This window comes from Triticum aestivum, chromosome 2A, assembly GCF_018294505.1.
Source record: "Triticum aestivum cultivar Chinese Spring chromosome 2A, IWGSC CS RefSeq v2.1, whole genome shotgun sequence".
NCBI classification, from domain to species: domain Eukaryota; kingdom Viridiplantae; phylum Streptophyta; class Magnoliopsida; order Poales; family Poaceae; genus Triticum; species Triticum aestivum.
In genome coordinates, this window is record NC_057797.1 from 597390357 (window position 1) to 597407067 (window position 16711).

The 16711-nt window shown below is 42.0% G+C and overlaps 2 protein-coding genes and 1 non-coding gene across 4 annotated transcripts; 2 read left to right on the plus strand and 1 right to left on the minus strand.

The window, feature by feature from the left end:
- Positions 1 to 3824: 3824 nt before the first annotated feature.
- On the plus strand, positions 3825 to 6232 carry LOC123189655 (corepressor interacting with RBPJ 1). Of its 2 annotated transcripts, none has more exons than XM_044602117.1 (5): positions 3825 to 4178; positions 4378 to 4479; positions 5260 to 5404; positions 5521 to 5567; positions 5742 to 6232. In XM_044602117.1, the coding sequence occupies exons 1-5, from the start codon at positions 4089 to 4091 to the stop codon at positions 5949 to 5951; spliced, it is 594 nt and encodes a 197-aa protein (XP_044458052.1). In that variant the 5' UTR covers positions 3825 to 4088; the 3' UTR covers positions 5952 to 6232. The 2 variants fall into 2 exon arrangements, with proteins under 2 accessions (XP_044458052.1, XP_044458053.1); XM_044602118.1 differs by having other exon boundaries at positions 3868 to 4178; positions 5747 to 6232.
- Positions 6233 to 8631: 2399 nt separating this feature from the next.
- On the plus strand, positions 8632 to 8707 carry TRNAM-CAU (transfer RNA methionine (anticodon CAU)). Its single transcript has one exon. It is a non-coding gene; the product is annotated as a tRNA-Met (tRNA).
- Positions 8708 to 8878: 171 nt separating this feature from the next.
- On the minus strand, positions 8879 to 15284 carry LOC123189656 (splicing factor U2AF-associated protein 2). The gene is made up of 13 exons (XM_044602119.1): positions 15026 to 15284; positions 14255 to 14383; positions 13937 to 14160; positions 12456 to 12698; positions 12282 to 12374; positions 12102 to 12140; positions 11345 to 11434; positions 11153 to 11255; positions 11002 to 11082; positions 10535 to 10611; positions 10318 to 10398; positions 9501 to 9592; positions 8879 to 9245 (listed from the first exon to the last, which is right to left on the minus strand). The coding sequence occupies exons 1-13, from the start codon at positions 15108 to 15110 to the stop codon at positions 9119 to 9121; spliced, it is 1464 nt and encodes a 487-aa protein (XP_044458054.1). The 5' UTR covers positions 15111 to 15284; the 3' UTR covers positions 8879 to 9118.
- Positions 15285 to 16711: the final 1427 nt, after the last annotated feature.

The following is a 16711-nucleotide window of genomic DNA, read 5'->3' on the forward strand; positions in this document are numbered from 1 at the left end:
TATAGAGATAGATCGAGGCACCTCATTGGTCTTTCACAGAGTATGTACCTTGACAAGATATTGAAGAAGTTCAATATGGATCAGTCGAAGAAGGGGTTCTTGCCTGTGTTGCAAGGTACGAGATTGAGCACGGCTCAATGCCTGACCACGGCAGAAGATAGAGAAAAGATGAGTGTCGTCCCCTATGCCTCGGCCATAGGGTCTATCATGTATGCTATGTTGTGTACCAGACCTGATGTAAACCTTGCCGTAAGTTTGGTAGGAAGGTACCAAAGTAATCCCGACATAGAGCACTGGACAGCAGTCAAGAATATCCTGAAGTACCTGAAGAGGACTAAGGATATGTTTCTCGTTTACGGAGGTGACGAAGAGCTCGTCGTAAAGGGTTACGTCGATGCTAGCTTCGACACAGATCTGGATGACTCTAAGTCACAAACCGGATACGTGTATATTTTGAATGGTGGGGCAGTAAGCTGGTGTAGTTGCAAGCAAAGCGTTGTGGCGGGATCTACATGTGAAGTGGAGTACATGGCCGCCTCAGAGGCAGCACAAGAAACAATCTGGGTGAAGGAGTTCATTACCGACCTAGGAGTCATTCCCAATGCGTCGGGCCCAATGATTCTCTTCTGTGACAACACTGGAGCTATTGCCCTTGCCAAGGAGCCCAGGTTTCACAGGAAGACCAGGCATATCAAGCGTCGCTTCAACTCCATTCGTGAAAGTGTTCAAAATGGAGACATAGATATTTGTAAAGTACATACGGACCTGAATGTAGCAGATCCGTTGACTAAACCTCTCCCTAGAGCAAAACATGATCAACACCAGAAATCTATGGGTGCTCGATTCATCACAATGTAACTAGATTATTGACTCTAGTGCAAGTGGGAGACTATTGGAAATATGCCCTAGAGGCAATAATAAAATGGTTATTATTATATTTCCTTGTTCATGATAATTGTCTATTGTTCATGCTATAATTGTGTTATCCGAAAATCGTAATACATGTGTGAATACATAGACCACAACACGTCCCTAGTGAGCCTCTAGTTGACTAGCTCGTTGATCAAAAGATAGTCATGGTTTCCTGACTATGGACATTAGATGTCATTGATAACGGGATCACATCGTTAGGAGAATGATGTGATGGACAAGACCCAATCCTAAGCATAGCTCAAAGATCGTGTAGTTCGTTTGCTATAGCTTTTTCGAATGTCAAGTATCATTTCCTTAGACCATGAGATTGTGCAACTCCCGGATACCGTAGGAGTGCTTTGGGTGTGCCAAACGTCACAACGTAACTGGGTGACTATAAAGGTGCACTATGGGTATCTCCGAAAGTGTCTGTTGGGTTGGCACGAATCGAGACTGGGATTTGTCACTTCGTATGACGGAGAGGTATCTCGGGCCCACTCGGTAATGCATCATCATAATGAGCTCAATGTGACCAAGTGGTTGATCACGGGATCATGCATTACGGTACGAGTAAAGTGACTTGCCGATAACGAGATTGAACAAGGTATTGGGATACCGACGATCGAGTCTCGGGCGAGTAACGTACCGATTGACAAAGGGAATTGTATACGGGATTGATTGAATCCTCGACATCGTGGTTCATCCGATGAGATCATCGAGGAGCATGTGGGAGCCAACATGGGTATCCAGATCCCGCTGTTGGTTATTGACCGGAGAGTCGTCTCGGTCATGTATGCGTGTCTCCCGAACCCGTAGGGTCTACACACTTAAGATTCGGTGACGCTAGGGTTGTTGAGATATTAGTATGCGGTAACCCGAAAGTTGTTCGGAGTCCCGGATGAGATCCCGGACGTCACGAGGAGTTCCGGAATGGTCCGGAGGTGAAGAATTATATATAGGAAGTCCAGTTTCGGCCATCGGGAAAGTTTCGGGGGTCACAGGTATTGTACCGGGACCACCGGAAGGGTCCCGGGGGTCCACCGGGTGGGGCCACCTATCCCAGAGGGCCCCATGGGCTGAAGTGGGGAAGGGAACCAGCCCCTGGTGGGTTGGTGCGCCCCCCTTGGGCCTCCCCCTGCGCCTAGGGTTGGAAACCCTAGGGGTGGGGGGCGCCCCACTTGGCTTGGGGGGCAAGCCACCCCCCTTGGCCGCCGCCCCCCTTGGAGATTAGATCTCCTAGGGCCGGCGCCCCCCTAGGGGTCCTATATATAGTGGGGGGGAGGGAGGGCAGCCGCACCCTAGCCCCTGGCGCCTCCCTCTCCCTCCCGTGACACCTCTCCCTCTCGCTGAGCTTGGCGAAGCCCTGCCGAGATCACCGTTGCTTCCACCACCACGCCGTCGTGTTGCTGGATCTCCATCAACCTCTCCTTCCCCCTTGCTGGATCAAGAAGGAGGAGACGTCTTCCCAACCGTACGTGTGTTGAACGCGGAGGTGCCGTCCATTCGGCGCTAGGTCATCGGTGATTTCGATCACGACGAGTACGACTCCATCAACCCCGTTCTCTTGAACGCTTCCGCGCGCGATCTACAAGGTTATGTAGATGCACTTCCCTCTCCCTCGTTGCTAGATGACTCCATAGATTGATCTTGGTGATGCGTAGAAAATTTTAAAATTCTGCTACGTTCCCCAACATACCTAACTCTGGCGGGTTAGGACAAATGCATTAAATTTGCCGTGAGGTGTCACGCTGGTGATGCTTGTCAGCAATGACCGTCTCCCCTTCTGTGCCATTCGCCCAACTACCTCTTATAATCTTGACACGCCTCTGGGACGGGTGTCATTAAAGTTGTATCTTCGGTGGTGAGCTGACATGTGCCCAGACATAGCTCACCAAACAGCCCTCCCGCTCGACACCTATTTGACAGGCGACTGGTGTGCCGCTGAGGTGGAGCGATGGAACTGTAGTGGGAGCTTACCGGCCACGGAGCTTGCCGGGTCTTCGCTTGTCGTTAAGTAGCTTGCCGGCAACCAAAGTATTGATCTTCAATACTAACTTAGTACTTCCTGACGGCCTGCCTAGAGGTCTTCTTCATGGTTTTAATAACCAAGTCTTATGCCTTGTGTGGAGATGCCCTCTGGCAAAGCCCTGTCGTTGGGAAGGCTACAACTACATGTGCACGAGTTAGGGTACTAAGGCACTCATGTCTTAGTACACCAACAACCTTGTATGGATCTTCACAGTGATCCTGGGAACTTAATTTGTAGGGTAATTTTTTTGTTTTGTTTTCTATTATGTTTATCAACAACAACTTCACATTAAAGTCATCGGACGGGAGGAAGAGGGGAGGGGAGGTGATCCAACGAACTCAACTATATCGGGTTGGGTGAGTGTGTAGTACGTTTGCTCCGATCTCATGCCATCTCAATGTATTTTTCTTCCTAAATGAATTTGACACCTCCTTGACCATTAGAACTGACAATCTAAAGTTAATGTTATTCAACCAAATTAATTTACTCGGGTCATAACCCATGTCTTGAGCTCACACCACGATCCTCAAATGTCAACCAACAAACTTTAATTCATACGAAGTAATGTTTTCTTTTGTTGCAACACACGTACATTTATGCTAATATAAACAAAGAAGAGATGCGCCCTTGCTCAATCCGACCTGGGGAAATATCATGTGCTACCAACGTTTAGGTGATACCGTGATACGGGCTCTTGGTAACGTTGGATATCAGATCAAACGGCTCCTATGAGCTATTAAACATTTTACAAAAAAAATCATCGAAGAATCTTGAAATTGCGTGCAGGTACAACAACTCCTTATATGCCGTCGGATCTGAGATCCAACGGTTCAGACGTCCGTATCATGGTAGCATATGAAGACCGGTATCCAGCCATCCAGTTCCGATCAGACGGTAGACACGCGGCCGCAGCAGCAGCCCGCGGGCGGAGAGTTCCTCCCACAGGCCAGAGCCAGAGGAGGGGAGGCCTTCCTTCCCCTTCCCCCATCTTCTCCTTTACCTTATCGGCGTCATCGCCATCACCCGTCATAACTCGCGGCCGCACGCGTCGTACCAAAAGGAGGGAGGAAAAAGGGATCTCCACTCCACTCCGCCTCCCCCTCCGCCCCGCACGGTTCCAATCTGGTTCTCGGCCCAGCAATCGAGGATGGGGAAGAACCAGGCGTACAAGGCGATGCAGCGGGCGCGGCTGGGCTCGTCCTCCGGCGCCCCCGGCGAAGGGGAGGAAGACGGCATGGTCGGTCCCCTTCCTCACCCCCCTTACCACAGATCCTTAATCCCCCCTAGTTCCAAGCTCGCAGCAATCCATATCTGATTGCTCCGCCCGCAAACCCTATCTAGATCTGCCGGGACGTCCATGGCGAATCTTGCTGCTTGTAGATGCTTTCTTTTCCTTTTGATGATGAGGGGACTTTTACTAACGAGGGCCGTCACAGACGGACGGTTCATTTCATTCTCCAGAGTGGCACGCGGCGCGCTTGGCCAGCCTCAACAAGACCCACACCCTCACGTGGGAGGAGTTCAAGAAGAAGCAGAAGGTATGCGCGGCCTCGGCTTGCTCTCTGCTGGCTTTTGTTGGTGGATTTAGTTTCTTCGCTCTGTAATTTTGGCCATGATTTTATCCATGCTGCTGCTTAAGCTCTGCGATGTGCTATTTGTGCTCCTATTTTATGTTAAATGTATGATGGAAGCTGAATTTCAGGCATACTGCCTTGTATGTGATGCCCAAGTTTGTTTTGGCCTGGTGTGGAATGGCGATTGACTTTATAGTGCATATAGCAACGAATTAAGCTACGTTGTAGCATAGGAGGGAAATTAGCAGCCTGAACTTTGGCAGTGGAAGCTTGGTCCTGTGCCACCCAGGGTCTAGTCGTCCTTCCTCTGGTTTGCTGACCTTTGAGTTTCTCTAGCATCGGTTTGCCATCAGACATTAGACTCGTGCTACCGTAAAAGGTAGTACAACCATTTGTCAGTGGCACACCCATTATTGCAGCCATCCACGATAGTTTACCTAGCTTCAGAAGTCTAATGATGCCATTTACTTGGTTTTCACTTGTTCTCTTTGATAAATAGCAACTTAGACGGAGTATGTATATGCTGATTCCAAACAGATCAACCTAGGTCCGCATTAGGCGGGGTGGGGTTTACTTGGCAAAGCTTTATTGTTTTCTGCATTGACTCCACATGGTTATTGGCTTACTAGTTAGCACTATAGATCAGGCTCAGCCTTTTTGTACTTATAAGGTCACTGTGTGGCTATAATAGTTATCTATTATCAGTACCTTCATAGTAATTAATGATGCTCTTGTCCCCTATAGGACGAGGAGCTAAAGAGAGGTGAGGTGGAGGCTGACAAAGATAAAATGATGAGAGAGTATAGAGCTCAACTGGATGCTGAAAGGGCCCAAAAGCTTGGTCGTGGAAGAGACGTTGTAAAGTCAAAATCATCATCTTCCAAGAAAGGTAAATCAACTTAATGACGTGCTGAACGATGTTTGTTACATTTAGGTCCCAGTAGGTGAACTCTTTCTTAAATCTATCCCATGTGTTGAGTTTCTGACAAAGAATTATGGATACAGAAAAGAAGGAAAAGGACGCAAAGAAACGGATTAAAAAGAGGAGGAAGGTATTACTCTCAAATACAAATGTAATAATTGGCCACATCATGATGAATGGAAAACACCAAAAAGTATCCGCTATATAAATGATTCTAGATATAAGCATTTTTTTTACCTTCTCCTGTTGGGATGAATTTGGGAAACAAAAATGGTCCTACTTGCTCACTTCTGCATTCTTACAGCACAGAAGTTCGTCAGAAAGTTCCAGCTCATCAGAATCATCAAGTAGTGATGATGAGGACAGGGGTTCAAGAAAATCCCGATCCCGATCAAGATCAAAGCGAAGTAAGAAAGATAAGAAGCACAGGTCCCGATCCAAGCATGCGGGAAGTGACAGCGAGGAGGAAGGCCCTGTTCGCCTCTCGAAATTCTTTGGGAATGCAAAGAATTAGATGCTATATCGATACGCCCAATACCAATTTGCTTGCACCTGAGGTCATATCATTTTGAATCGTCAATTGGTGGGTGTTGATTGTATTCTATTGAGACGACTCTCAGAAGGTTGTGGGAACCAGTTTCCATGTTGTTTCTCAACAGAATGTTCGGTAACTGGAGGTTTAGGTGTTGAACCATTATATGGTATCCTGCAACTTGTAAGAAATATCAAATCATTGTTACATTGTTGTACTTGATGGATAGTGACAGTATTTATATTCGATTTGAACTGCTTTAATTCTTTTCAGAACTTGATATTTATATTATTTATCTTTGGTTGATCTTTAGATCTCTTTTATGAGAATTGGCTTCTCTGTTGGTGTATTTGCTGTGAGCTATGAAAAATACAGTCCCCTCCGTCTCTATGTTTGATTAAATTCACACAAAAAAAATATTAACACGTAGTACTATATATATACACATGTTCTACCTCTGTAACTAAATATAAGATGTTTTTGCAGTTTCTCTTCAGTAACTAAATATAAGATTTTTTTCCCTCAAATTTTTTTTAAGACTTTTGCAGTTCATTTGAACGATAGTACAATACAAAATAAGTAAAATATGAAAAAAAATATCATAATGAATCTGATGATACTGATTTGGTATTTGTGGATAAACTTGGTCAAATTCAGTGTAGTATGACATTAATTTTTATAAAAAAGTAGAGGTATTACCTTGCTAACAATTGGCAGAGAAGAAAAAAAGTGTAGCATCCTTGCAAATGAACAAAATTTATCTTTCCCGGTGATTTTTTTTCTTTTCTTTTTTGACATCTCCCGATGGCACACTGGCACTGGCTAATTTTTTTAAAATAATACATTTTTTATATTAAATTTCAGAAATATTACGCTGTAATTATATTTTTTAAAAATATTAACCAATCGGCCTACTGCTGATCGATTGGACCCAGTCGGCCTGCTGCTGGCCGATTGGCCCCCAATGGCCCACTGCGGGCTGATTGGATCCAGTCGGTCCACTGTTGGCCGATTGGCCTCAGTCGGCCCACTGCTGGCCGATTGACACCCAGTCTGCTTCCTCTAGGCCGACAGGTGCATGCACCCATTTATCTGATAAATAGGTATTTGAAAAATGTTGAAGAAGTATTTGAAAAAAATGTTGATCATGCATATAAAAATATTAATCAAGCATTAAAAAAATATTAAACAAGTATTTTAAAGTTGTTGAACAAATATTTCAAAAATGTTGAATAGGTATATGAAAATATTAAAGAAGCATTTTAAAAAATGTTGATCATGTATATAAAAATGTTAATCAAGCATTTGCAAAAGATGTTGAACAAGTATTTTAAAAAATGTTGAAAAATATTTGAAAAAATATTAATCATGTATATAAAAATGTTGAACAAGTACTTGTAAAAATGTTCAACAAGTGTTTGAAAAAATAATAATCATGTATATAAAAATGTTGAACAAGTATTTGTAAAAATGTTGATCATGTATATAAAAATGTTGAACAAGTATTTAGAATATGTTGAACAAGTATTTAAAAAAATGTTAAACAAGTATTTGAAAAAAAGTTTAACATCTGAAAGCTGGTGGGGTAGTTATTAGCCACGTTGGGGATCGATGCCTGGTCTCCATGGCAATCACCAGAGCAGCTAACCACCGCATTAGTTTCCAATTGCTGGTTAGAAAAGGGATCACGACCAACTAGAGATGACTGAGCCGGTCTTCTCCATTATTTCATTCTTTTTTTTTCTTTTTTCTATATTTTTTTAAATACTTGTTCAAAAAAATTAAATACTTGTTCAAATTTTTTCAAATACTTGTTCAACATTTTTATATACATGATCAACATTTTTATTTACATGATCAATATTTTTTAAAATACTTGTTCAATATTTTTTTTCAAATACTTGTTCAACATTTTTTTTAAATATGCCTTCAACATTTGTTGCAAATGCTTGATTAACATTTTTATATATACATGATCAACATTTTTTAAAATACTTCTTCAACATTGTTCACATACCTATTCGACGGTTTTCAAATATTTGTTCAACATTTTCAAATACTTGTGCAACATTTTTAAAAAATGCTTGATTAACATTTTTATATGCATGATCAACATTTTTTCAAATACTTCTTCAACATTTTTCAAATACCTATTCAACAAATAGATGGGTGCATGCACCTGTCGGCCTAGAGAAAACAGACTGAGTGCCAATAGGCCAGCAGTGGGCCGACTGGGGCCAATCGGCCAGCAGTGGGCCGACTGGATCCAATCGACCGGCAGTGGGCTGACTGGGGGCCTATCGGCCAGCAGTAGGCCGATTGGATCTAATCGGCCAGCAGTAGGCCAACTGGATAATATTTTTAAAAAATATAAATACAACGTAATATTTCTAAAATTTAATATAAAAATTGTATTATTTGAAAAAAATTAGCCTGGCACTGCACGGTGGTGGCGTTCACTTTGTAAAAGGTCAGGTGAAGGATTTTGTATCGCCTTGCTGCTTGGGTTACCAGCAGAGTTTTATTACAAATTTACCTTTCCCGGTGGTGGTGTTCATTCTGTAAAAGGCCAGGCGAAGGATTTGTAACGCCGTGCTACTTGTCTACCAGGAGAAACGTCTTATTATATAAATAGCACGTTAGTTCGCTTGCTTACAACAACGTCTGGGTGGTGTAGTTGGTTATCACGTTAGTCTCATACACTAAAGGTCCCCCCAGTTCGAACCTGGGCTCAGACAATTATGTTTTTCTTTTGTGCGTGCTGCGTTTTCTCTGTTTGCAATCTCGTCCATTGGCATCATAACGTTCTGCGTCATCTTGGTCTTCGCTGGGGAGGAGATTTTGGCAGTGATGATTTTCTAACAACGGCAGCATATATCATGAACTGAGCACAACGGGACGATGCAAAATAAGCAAGTTGTACATGTTAGCATGGCAAAAATGATCAATCTCTGTAACGTAGGAGTATATTAGGACAACGTTTAGCTGATGTAACAACTCCGCTGCTTAAAGCTAACCCAGAAGCAGTCACAATATGAATAATCGGACAAACAGATGGCCCAGCTGCTCTTTTCTGTTTCGTTGTTCTTGTAAATTTCACGCTATCAGCTACAAAACAGCCCTAAACTGCTGGGTGATCGAAAAACTTCCTATGTAGATTCTTCCAACTCTTCTCCAAAGCGCTCCAGCCTTGATACCTCAGCGTCGTAGTCACGGATCAGAGCGTGTTTGATCGAACCGTCATCCTCGCTCGCGTGTATTTGCTTCCCACCAAACCTGCGCGACAAGGAATGTAGTTAAAAACCCTTTTCCTAGGTAGGAAACCAAAGCATGCACAATCTCAACATCAGCTCCTTCCCTCCTTTCTCCAAAGTGTTCACAAGATAACTTTTTTTTTCTGACACTTGAAACGAATCTCGCAAATGGATTTGACAAACTCAGGATGCAGACCAAACATAACTATTTTAATGCTTTACCATATCAAAAACCAAGAGGAAAAGAATGGCGCAATGATTTTACGTTAAAACCTACCATCTTCCATTCATCTTCTCTATGCATTTGAGACCATCTTTCCGGTCTTTGAACTTTACCAATACAACCCCTTGTGGATGATTTTCGCAAACCTGCCACAGCAACATGTAAACAAAAGTGGTAAGCTGGAAAAGAGAAAAGAAACCACCAAAACTTACTGGTGGTTAGGCGTTTGCTCAGTTACGGCTCATTCTGGGGATTTTCTATATATTTCATCAATAATCACAACAAAGCTTAACACTAGTTCAGAGAGGGCAGATGTAAGATCAGATCTAATTTCTGGACAGGTGAAGATAGGAACAAGTAAATGAAACTCGTAGCAGCAGACTCATAGAGCATGGTGCTGAATGGTTTATAAATATACTTGCTACTATATAGTCCTGCTAAAATGAAACACACCAGCCCATACTTATGTGGATTAAAGACCTTGGCTACTCAGCTTGCATACTCTCACCCATTAGTCTGTTTGCCTTTTCCAGACTAAGTAACACATTCTCACAGGACCAGTACCCATATGGCCAGCTTTGGCATCGCAATAAACAAGGATCAGTCAGTTTGGTGTAGAATGCGGATGCAGTTCTCCAGTATGTCTTTCAGAGACTGGTTACACAGGTTAAACTCAAAAAGTGGCAACAGCCAGGAACTTTCGTACTCCAAATGGTTCTTGATCATATCAAGCTTCTATATGATTAGGAAGAAGCACAGCTAAAGAAGCAAACAACTTTTTAACATTCCCTTTTCTCTAATCAAACTAATCTATTTGTTATGATTTTCCTATGATGACAAGTAAAGACATATGAGTGCAATTAAAAAGTACCTTGACATTGTCGATCGGACCAAACTTCACGCATTCCTCTCTAACATCTACCTCAAGTTCAGGAAGAAGGGTTTCATCATTCTGCAATGATCAGGAACTTCATTCTTAATAAAACCGACATGAGCAAAAAAGTTCCTATACCAACAGGAGCTATCTGAAACGACTCATTTGTTCCATACGAAAAGGGCACATCAAGAATACTTCCATAATTACTTACTCTCAATTCAGCAGGACTGAACATATTCGCCAAAATCACCTGAGTAGGAATCATCACCTTCTTATCATCATGTCCACCTAATAACAGAACATTGTCACAAGAATAAAAATAAGTAAATGGGATTTTGATCTCAAGATAAAGCTAGTTTGCTTGCAAGAAATGCAGATAATAATGAAAAAGTAACTGCTCATCAACCAACGGCGTAATGATAAATGTAAACCCTGCGTACAACCAATAGTTTTTGCAGCTTAATTCTTTTAGGGCTATCTGCTAGTAAGAAAAGATTTAGAAGCACATCATATTATTCTCAACATGACACATCCCTAATTAGCATGAAACATGCAAAGCTTGAACACGACCTACAGTTCGGTTATGTCGACATTGAAGCAACAGAAACTGATCGCTGGGTACACGTATTCAAATCAACCATAATAAAAAAATTGACATAATTTAAAGATAGAAATTACCCCATCCCAGCATCTTATCTTCAACCTTCTTGCCTTTCTTTTTCTTTTGCTTATCTGCCTTCTTTGCCAAAAAAACGTCACCTGAAGCAGATGAAACCATTAGTAGTATATATTTTGCAGTTCATGTTGCTTTAATAAATTGTGAACTTACCTTTCTGCTGAAATTTGGCCACGCTAACAGTCATTAGGGTCTTACCACCAGGACGGAATGATGTTCCATCCAATAATTGAATTGCTAAAGGTACAGAAGGCTCCTGGATCATTGAAAGAGAAGTACACAGTAAATAAAATTCCGTAGTAACTAGTAAGCTCAGTCAATCTGACAAGTTCAGTAAGGCAATACCTTGAGATAGGTCACAAGTGCATCACCCTTTTTCCTGCCTGTTTCCTTGTCAGTATAGATCTTCACTCGGGGTTTCCTTGTCTCTGGATCCTATATCATCACAAACACATTAGAAGTGCATCAGTAGTTCAGTACTCTGAATCTCAGGAACAGAATATTGATTACGAATAAGATAAGAACAAAGCTATCCAAATATAGGATATACTACCTCTGTCCTAAAATATAAGGCGTTTTTGCAGTTCAATTTAAACTGCAAAAACGTCTTATATTTTGGGACAGAGTAGTACTCCCTCTGTAACTTTTTATAAGACGTTTTTAGAGTCCATGACAGTGTCAAAAAAACGTCTTATATTAAGTTACAGAGGGAGTAGTAAATAAATATCATAATCATGTACAGTTTAATTAATAATCCATCCAAAGATAATATATGGCTAAAATTTTCAATATGACGATATCTACTATCATCAATACCTACTAAAAGTCCAGATAGCTGGAATTCACTAGATTTGACAGTCATGCTGAACACAAACTGAACATCTTTGACATGAAAACGTGAAGATAGCAAGATTCTGAACAAATCAAATTTTGAATTTTGAAACACAGTAGTTACATGCACAAGCAGCAAACATGGATCTGTGAGTGTACTGACTACGGATAAAACCAAGTTTAGGAATGGGAAGACCATCAAGGTTCAAGATGAGAAATCAGTCTGATCAAGTTTAAGCTGTCTCTGCCAGAAATGGAAAAAAATGTATACCTCCTTTATAATTCCACACTTGGAAAATACCTCTACAATCTGCAAACGAAATCCACTATCAGATGTCAGAACTAGTAACTTTTTGTATAGCTATGAACATGTTATAGTTCATTTTGAGAACGGTCTTCCTACGAGGAAAACAAAGAGTAGCCTCAGCTTTTGGAGATAGAAGAAACTTACCTCCTCAGCCGTGACATCTTCAGGTAAACCAGTAACATAGACATGTGTGTTGACTTTGAGATCAAACCAACTTTCTGGAGGTTTCTGAGGTTCCTGCCCAAATAAAAACAGTTTTTAAGAATTAGCTTGTGCAAAACTTATCAAGAAGTCCCTCAAGAGTAACTTGAGAACTACCTTCTTTTCAGTTGGCTTCTCAGACTTCCGCTTCTTTTCTAGTCTTTTATCTACCTTCTCTGGCACTTTGTTTTCTTTTTCAGTTAAAGCATGGTTTTCATCCAATGTGGACGAGCCAGGAATATCTGGTGGTTGAAATACTTCTTCCTCGAGTGCAAAAGTCATGTCTTCAAGTTCATAGTCATCCTTTTTACATGATATGTCATTCTCTCCATTGTTGTCCATTTCACCCGATACATCATTCTGAGAAGGTACACAAGGAATCAGGTTAGCTGATAAACTCTGGTAATAAGGAACATTAAACAAGACGAATAAGAGAATGTGTTTTTCCTATGGAAGAACAGCTGGTGCAATACAGAATACTCTTATCAAAAAACATCACCTAGGCCTAAAGAATAAGGCATTGACAACACTAGCAATGACTGAGGGGAGCTAAATTAGATTCTCAGCTGAACCGCAACTTAGACTACTATTAGTTAAAATAAAAATGTAGTAGCTTTTTTCAGGAATAAAACTTCCACCTAACATTGAAACTAATTTTTGTAAATAGATAAACAAAAAGGAAATGCGACGACGAACGATAAATCAAGAGAAAGTGTGTATGAACTTTAGAAATTGGGTTTCTTCAAAGTTGTTTATGGAAGGGTAAATTTTACGGAAAATTTTAAAACTGATGCAACCAGATCAAGCACATACAATAACTTTGTATTCATAACTTGGTGTAAATATTAGTAAGTTTGGATAGTGTCAGTTATATTTGGGGAGCCACCACAAGGCATCTCTGAGTCATCGTGTATTGAGAGTTACAGGAGAGAGAACAATAAACTCCGATTGGATAGATGTTGATCATCAAGTTGTGAAGGATCACACTGGTTTACACTACAATTCCATTTCCAGAGTTGGTCTGTGAGAGTATGACTTGCTATTGTTTCTGATCAACATTTTTGCTTATTCGGACTCAATACTGAGTTGTTCATTTATTCCTTATGTTCAATCATGAAAGATCGAGCAACCCTATAGAGATCATCCTCTCTAGGTTGATTTATCAATAATAAATCAATGAGAATGTACGCTGTAAAGTTAAAAGAGGCTTCATTTCTATAAAGTTGCGTATACAAAGGGTATATATCCACACATAGTTTACTTCTTTGAAAGGGTAGCTAGAAGGCTGTTTGGGAGAGAAAGATAGAACTGATACTCATGTCCAGGTTAAAATCTTACCATGGAGCAGGTAAGACTAATAGTAATAGATGGCACAAGCCCATCAGAAAATTTACTTTGACATGAAAAGGCTAAGGTGCCACATGCCATGCAATAAATTTCCCGAACTAACAAGCCCTATACGCTAATAAATCATGTAGCTGAGATAGTCGGTACTTGTTCCACTATATGATTACAGCTAAGTGATCAGAAATCATGAATTTTCATCTGACAATGGTTATCTGGAAAGCCTAGCGTTGGAATAGAAAAGCAACACTTACTTGAGGAACCATTGCCCTCAGAGTACGATCCCACTTGTAGATGGTGCCGTCATCATCAGTAAATTCTTCCACACCATCTGGTGGGGATGCTGGCCGCTCATCGGGATCATCAATGACATGCTCTTTGCTTAAGTCACCATCTGCAGCCTTTGCTTTCAGCCCTTCCACCTCTGACTCAGCTTCTATAACCTCCTTCTGGAATTTCTCAAAATCATCTTCAGTTTCTGAAGAAACCATTTCGAAGAGCGTTAGGAGATACTTGAAAAGAACCATACTGAATTTGCTTTAAAGGGAATGTAGAAAGCCCTAAACTCCTACCTTGTTCAGGTTGATCCTTCTTTGTGACCCCAGAATGCAGCTCTCGAATCGAAGATAGTGGCGTCCATTCACTCCTCCCCTCCGCCCAGAGCATTGTGCTCTCGTTGAGGTACCCATTAGCAAAATGATCTGTACAGGGAGCCAAGTTCCTCAAATCCAGATCACATCGAAAACAGGACGCATAGATCTTCAGAATGTAAAAGGGCTACTAGCTGCCATTCTGAAACAATATGCGCCCACAAAACAAGCAAGCAACCTCACAACGTGACATAAACCCTATCCCGCAACCTGCCAGTGCTAACAACTCATCGATGAGCCAGCTTTGGAGTTAGGAACTACTATAACGCAACAGTGGTGGATAATGCAGTGAATGACACTGTAGAATGATTCATACGCTCTACGGAGAACCCCACAGCACGAATTCAAAACTGCCATCTGGGCTACTACCGTTACTTCCATATCCAAAAAAAGAAGCATCAATTTACTGGTTACAAAGGAAATTGCGAGCTTATGAGTAACACGCCCAATTGACACGATCTAACAGTACCAGGTACTGAGATTTGCACCACCTCACATCCAGACTCTGACACTTGCTTATACTCACAGGAAATACAGAACTAGTGAATAGGGGGCCTTTCGGATTGCAGCAAGGCCGCACGCAAGTTTCTCTGATTTTGCGAGGATTCAATCCCAGCTTGCGAGTTAACGGCGTCCGCATTTCCACTAGCAGATATAGCGAGAAGATTGGGTGTCGAAGGGGGGAGGAGGTACCTCGCAGCTCTGAGAGCGCGTAGGGGCCGACGTGCTCCTGGCTCGGGCCGAGCACGTACCAGCCCACCTCGCCGCCGCCGTCCATGGACCTCCGCGCGGGGGGAGCGGAGGCTGGGTCCGGAGATTCTGGTCTCGTCGCCGCCGGCGACGCGAAATCCTTTTTCGTGAAGCGACCGCCGGAGAGGGGGAGGAAATTTTTGGGGCTGGGGTTTCCAGAGTGGTCTAGACCTGGGTCGAGCCGGTGCCCTCCGATGGAAGCCGCTGCCGTCCGATCAAGAGGGTTTCACGATCAATGTCGGTCCAGACCATACATGTGTGAAGTTTTTTTTCCGAGAATTCATAAACCTCTAAAGCTATCCCGAGAGAATAGTTGCGTGGAAGAGTGAAAATTTAAACGGATTTGCACATTTTTGTCCGGTTGAAATGTAATGTCTTTCGTTCAAAATTTTGGTCTGATGATGCGCCACGATTTGTGTTACTTTTCTGTCGCGAGATGAACCAACTTAACATTTTGAGCATGCTTTTCTTATCGGATTTCATGTGAGCCACCTATTATTGGTTGTCTTTCTCTTAATATTTTGCTTTGAGTTTTTTCACTCGTGGCACTTGCTTGTCCTCTTGTCCATTTTGCATCGTTCGAAGAGAACGAAATAAAGCTACATGGAGAGGTAGGGAGAACTGAAGAGAGAAGCGACTATCTCGTTCTTTTTGCATGGTGATTCCAGTGGCTTTTTTTGCCAGCGTAAAGTCATGTTGGGTGTAGCGGTTTGTTAGCTCGTTTGCTCATCCCTCTTGCTGCTGCTCCTGAATTGGTCGTGCATGTTCATCTTTAGATCTTTTTTTTGGTTTGTTTAGCTCCCCCCCCCCACACACACACACCCAATTCCTAGGATTGGTAGGTGTTCATGTGTGATGCGACCTTTACTATCACATTGTTTCAGGCGATTCGTACAGAGGGGTCTTCGTTCGGGTGGTTCTCCTCCGCAGCTCTGCTTGGGTTGGGATTGTTTGATTTTTACGGTTCTTAGCTGTTGAACGGGGCTTATAGTTATAGGTGAATTTGGTTCAGTTGCTTGTGCTCAGCTTGGGGGTAAGATTGTTGGATTCTACTGGTTTCCTAGCCGATGAAGTAAGAATGTATTTTTCTTAGATGCTACTGTGTTATGTGGTCTTTGTGGTGGATGTTTTTTTTGTAGTTTTGCATGTTCTGAATATGGTGATTAGGTTTGTTAGTGCTTTTCTAGTGAAAGTTTACAAGGTTTCTATAGTAATTGGGAGGGGTATTGTATTTAACTGGAGTATTTGGTGTGTTGGATAGAATTTATGTATGCATGTAATTGTAGGTTTTGTAATTTGTCATCGTACAGCGATAGGGCTTGGTAGCTACTTTTTTTATACTGGATTCATGTGTGGCACTTGCAATGTTCAGTCTGTTGAAGACATCTTGTTCCATTATGTAAGTATTGACTTAATGTGTTGTATTGCTTCTTTTCTTTGTCATGCATCAACATTAAATATAATGTTGACTATGAGATCTCATCAATGGCGGATCTAGGGGGGCAGGCCAGGGGCATGAGCCCCAAATCCTTTGTATACTTTAGCACAATATTGTAACAGTTGCTACAATATACAAAGGGGGCCCGGGGCGGCCCACTGGGCTTAATCCACCCCTGGATCTCATGATCC